We start from the raw sequence: 5,275 nt of genomic DNA on the forward strand, positions 1-5,275 counted from the left end.
CTATTGCTTCCTTAGATTTTGTGGTTTTCGCTAAGTAAAGTCTGACAAATTTCGTACACGCGTCAACCACCACTAACACGTGTTTCTTTGTGCTTCCTTTGACATCGATTGGTCCGAAGTGATCGATATGAACCACTTCGAATGGCACATCAGGTTTAGGTATATTGTGGATATGACCCTCTTGTTTTCCATTTTTTGACGAAAAGACTATACACTTTAGGCAATTATTTACATGTTGTTCTACTTTTTTCCGTAACTTTGGAAACCAATACGACTTTGTGATAACTTCTACAACTTTGTCTATGCCTGTGTGGCCTAACTCATTATGATATTTAAACAGGACATGTGACTCATATTTTTCGGTACGTAAAAAGCAAGGCAACCATTTTGTAGTTTTTTATAAATTAAACCGTTTCGCATTTCATACGAACTGTGTTCAGACCTTTCTAACATTGACTTTAATCTTAAAATTTCATCATCTTGGTTCTGACATATTACTAAGTTATCTTCAAATGAGTTAGTTTCCACAACCATAATGTTAGTATTTCTACTTAAAGCATCTACATGTTGCATTCTCGTTGCCGGCCTATGCTCTAGCACATAATCGTAGTTTTCTAACTCTAGAGCCCAACGGGCTATTCTGGGGTTAACTTCTCTTTTGCTAAGTGTCAATGTAAGCGAGTTACAATCTGTCGCGATCTTGAAATGCTTTCCCTGCAAATATACACGAAATCGTTTTAACGAATAAATTATCGCCAATGTTTCTAACTCAAAGCTATGATATCTAGATTCCACATCGGTAGTTCTTTTAGAAAAATAGAAAACTGGATGCCATTTACCATCGCTTTTCCTTTGTAGCAAAATCGATCCGAAACCAATAGAACTTGCGTCACAATGCAGTTCGGTTTCATCATTTGGGCTATAAAGCGCAAGTATTGGGGCCTCTGTTACTTAGACTTTAGATTTTCAAACGTACTAAGTTCGATGTTCCCAAACATGAACTTTTTGTCTTTTCTAACTAGGTCATATAATGGCTTGGCAATAGTAGCAAAATCTTTAATAAACCTACGAAAATAGGAACATAGTCCTAAAAAACTTTGAACCTCGCTGACTTTAGTCGGAACTGGAAAATCCTTTACTGCTTGTATACCCTTTCGTCAGCTTTGATGCCTTTGCCTGTAATCGAATACCCTAGGTACTTAACACTCGTCTGCAGAAATTCGCACTTATCTAATCTCAACTCCAATTTATTGTCAACCAATCGGTCAAATACTTCTTTTAAAATTTCTAGATGCGTATCAAAATCTTTTGTTGCTACCATAATATCGTCTAAATATATAATAACTTTTTCATCCCTGATCATCTCGCAAATATCCTGTTTATAACCTTTGAAATGTAGACGGGCATTTCTGAGGCCAAATGGCATACGAAGAAATTCAAACTGACCAAGCGGTGTCGTGAATGACGTAAACTTCACTGAATCCTCATGCATGTATACATGGAAAAACCCATTCTTTAAGTCGAGTTCGAAAATAAGGTTTTTCCTGCAAGTCTATCTAACAGATCATCAATAAGTGAATAGGATAACTATCTTTGAAGTCGCCTTGTTTAATTTTCTAAAATCAACGCACATTCTAAGTTCACCAGTAGTCTTTTTTACGAGCACGATTGGGGAAACATATTCTGACTCACTCGCCTAATATATTCTTTGCTTAAGTATTCGTCAATTATTTTTTGCAATTCAGCCTTTTCGCTATAAGAAAGTCGTCTTGGATTACAGCTAAACGGACTTATGTCATTGATTGTGAGTTTCATTTCGCATTTAACCTTTGGTTCATTTGGTCGATTTCTTTCCAGATAAAATTTAGAAAAAATATTTTCAAACATTGTCGTTTCATTGAAACTTAAACTTTTGCCAACAGAATATTTTGAATTTACCACGTCACAATCAATATTTAGCATTTGGTTTTCAAAATTATCTTCTTTGCTCAAGTCATGGCTTAACTTAATACTTTCGGCCATTGACTCTTTACACAGATCATCGTCAAGCTGCAGTACAATTTTAGCTTTACATATTTTCATAAAATCTCTACCTAACAGTATTGGACTTCCCATAGACTCGTTGGAAACAATCAGTAGTCGAACGTAAACATTTTTATTTAATATTTCAACGTAACATAAAATACTTCCAAAGACTTCAAGTTTACTTTTATTTAAACCAAAATATGTATGTTCAGGACCGGGTTCCAATTTAATTTCATCTGAAACGAACTCCTTTTTAATTAAGCTAACTGCGCTTCCCGAGTCTATGAGGCATCCTAGGGAAAATACATCATTACCTATGTGAACTTGTACAATTCTATATTATCCAACTTACTGATATTGCTGCGGGCTTCTTCTTATTTGACTGCAATCTGCCACTCGGTGACCCATTTCACCACATCCAAAGCAAGCACCAGTTGCTCTTATTGGTTTGTTACAGTCGGCTGCTAGGTGACCAGGCAGTTACAATTGAAGCACCTGAATGTGGTTCTTTTGCGGAAACATTTGCAGAGATACAGGTTTTCCGCTGCAGCACTATGTGACAAATGCTGCCAACACGTTATCCTTAGACCAAACGCTGCATACAAGCATCTCTCGCAAGTGACGGTCTGGTATTCCGTCAACATATACTCGACATCTCGTCCTCCGGCAAACGCAAGCCGCCAGCCAAGCAACTTTGTCGTTAAAGTAATTCAGGAACGGTTCGCCGACGCACCACTTGCGTGCCTCAAACTCTCTTCGAAGACTTTTCCCATGGCATCGAATATGGTTTTCACAGGCTGACACAAACACTCAGGGTTTGAGTGTATCCAATCCAAAGCTTTGCCCTTTAGTTTACCGAAGACAAGCAAACGTAAATTATTTTCGTTCAAGTTGAATGATCTTTCCAAATGAAGCACGGAAGATATCCAACTATAAACATTTCCATTACCATTTCCATCAAAATCGAGTACAAAATCTTTCACATCTTTGGCCAAGACCTGGTCACCTGTCTTCGTCGCCAGCCAGCTGCTTGAGTGGCCAGACTCAGGGTTGCCAGCAAGGCGCAAAAACTCGTTCTCTCTACGAACCAGTTCGATTTCTTTGCAAAGTAGTTCCAGCTTTTTTTCCAAAGTGTACTTTACTATGTTTTCTTCTTTTTGGCTCTCTTCATTCGACTTCTCATTTGTTCCATTGCGCTCTCCGTTGTTACTCTTTCATTTGACTTCTCATTTGTTGCGTTGCGCTCTCCGTTGTTGCTCTTTTCATTTGACTTCTCATTTGTTGCTTTTGATATTTCTTGCGGTTCATTCGTAATGCTCTCGTTTTCTGTCTGCGTCTCGCTTTCTGCATCGTTTTGATCATTTTCAGCTTCGTTCTGTCCATTTTCTGCTTCGTTCTGTTCGTTTGCCGTTACTTCTTGCTGCTGTTGACCTTGGAACAAGTCTGCCTCGAAATTTTGCGTCTGACCGGCGCCATCGTCCGATGAATACAAAATGCTCTTTAGGTGCTCCAAGCAATCTTTTTCAGGGGGATCCGCGCGTTTACTTAGGCCTCCGTTAGGAGCAGCTCCATCTTTTGGATGTTGCCCTCTCGCTACAGGGCTAAGTTGGTTTAAACGTTCGGCTAGCACATTTTTAGTGCCAGTATCTGGTAAACCTAGGTTTTTGCACCAGATTTGTAACTGGGACTTCGAAAAATCGTCAGGATTTATTGAATCCATTATTGTTTTTTAATATATATTTTTTCTTGGATAAATTATAGCTATTTCACTGTTTTTTCACTGGGTTAACTATGACCACTTCTGAAATTAAAGCGAGTAAAACACGTCTATCTCTGGTGAGCTCTCCATAAAAACTGAGCCGCTCTCATTCTTTTTATTTGAACCTCTCTGTTCTTTTCTTTAAAGTGAGACAGCACGCTTCTCGTACTGTACCATTGCATAAAACTTAATACTAATTTGTAACAAAGAAAAGAGTAAGATATACTTAATTCTAAACATATTGCACTGGGGGAAAGAGTAAGATATACTTAATATATATATATAATATACATATTGCTACACCTGTAACAACTTTAACAACTTTTTAGCAGCATATAACAACTTAGCAACTTTTAACAAAACAACACTCTACTTTTCGCGATCACATATGCATTTAAGTCTCTTGTAATATGCTCGATGTAGAATCCTTTGAGATGTAGTATATTTTGGAATAAATTAAGACACAAGCAGGTCTTGTCGTTTTGAGTATGGTTTATTCAATAATTCTTAATTCTATTACAATTGTTCTCTATAGCTAAAACCGCGTAGCTGCGCTGCTGGCAATGCAGGCAGAGGAGCGGTATGCTTATGTATAAAAATATTTATGTATAAATGTATGAATGTATAAATGTATAATGTTTACATAAGAGTATGTATGTATATATGTCGCCGCAGCGAGAGAGTGAGGATGTATCATATTGCATATTGGGCCTGAGTGGCCGCGCGTGTTATATTTGCCGACGCAGCAATTGTCCAGCACCATGCACTCATGGGTGGTTATGTTGCTTAAGAGGCAAATGTACTGAATGGTGCGCACATAAATATTGTTACCAATTGATACAATATATTTGTATACATTGTAATGTTGTTATTCTAGAACATGCTAAGAGGGGGATCTCTTTAGAAAATAACGGAATTATATTGGTAAAAGAATTTTTTTTTTTTCGTTTTTATTTTCATTTTGAATGTTTGATTTTCTGTTTGATGATACATATTTGGTATATATGTATAGTGTCATTAAATGCAGATAAAAATTTTGTTTTGTTTTATTATTATTTTGTTCATATATATTAATTGATAAAAATTTTATCCTATCTTTATGCACTAATTGTTTCTTATTCTTTGTATCCTTAATTAAAATGTTATCCCTATCTTTTATTTCTTTATAATGTATGGGCCTAAATACTTAGGTTTTAACTTATGACCCGTATCATTACGTAATAAAACTTTACCTCCTATTTCTAATTCGATATCTTTTACCTTTCTATCATATATTTCCTTATAAGCCTGTTCTAATCTAAATTTTGATTCCTTAGCATAATCTTCTATGTTATATAGTGGATTTATATTATCAACACTATTAAAATGTTCGGGTAAGTTCGCAGTTTTACTAAATACCAACTCATATGGACAATAATCATGTGCCATAGAGGGTGTTTTATTAAAACCATATGCGAAGTACCGTATCCATACATCCCAGTCAGTTTTGTC

The 5,275-nt window shown here is 36.3% G+C and overlaps 1 protein-coding gene across 1 annotated transcript; it reads right to left on the minus strand.

The window, feature by feature from the left end:
• Nucleotides 1-3,166: 3,166 nt before the first annotated feature.
• Nucleotides 3,167-3,745, minus strand: LOC124461981 (uncharacterized protein DDB_G0290803-like). Its single transcript, XM_047013381.1, has one exon. It carries the CDS (start codon nt 3,743-3,745, stop codon nt 3,167-3,169), a length of 579 nt encoding a protein of 192 aa, XP_046869337.1.
• Nucleotides 3,746-5,275: the final 1,530 nt, after the last annotated feature.

Source organism: Drosophila willistoni, unplaced genomic scaffold (assembly GCF_018902025.1).
Source record: "Drosophila willistoni isolate 14030-0811.24 unplaced genomic scaffold, UCI_dwil_1.1 Seg789, whole genome shotgun sequence".
Taxonomy (NCBI): domain Eukaryota; kingdom Metazoa; phylum Arthropoda; class Insecta; order Diptera; family Drosophilidae; genus Drosophila; species Drosophila willistoni.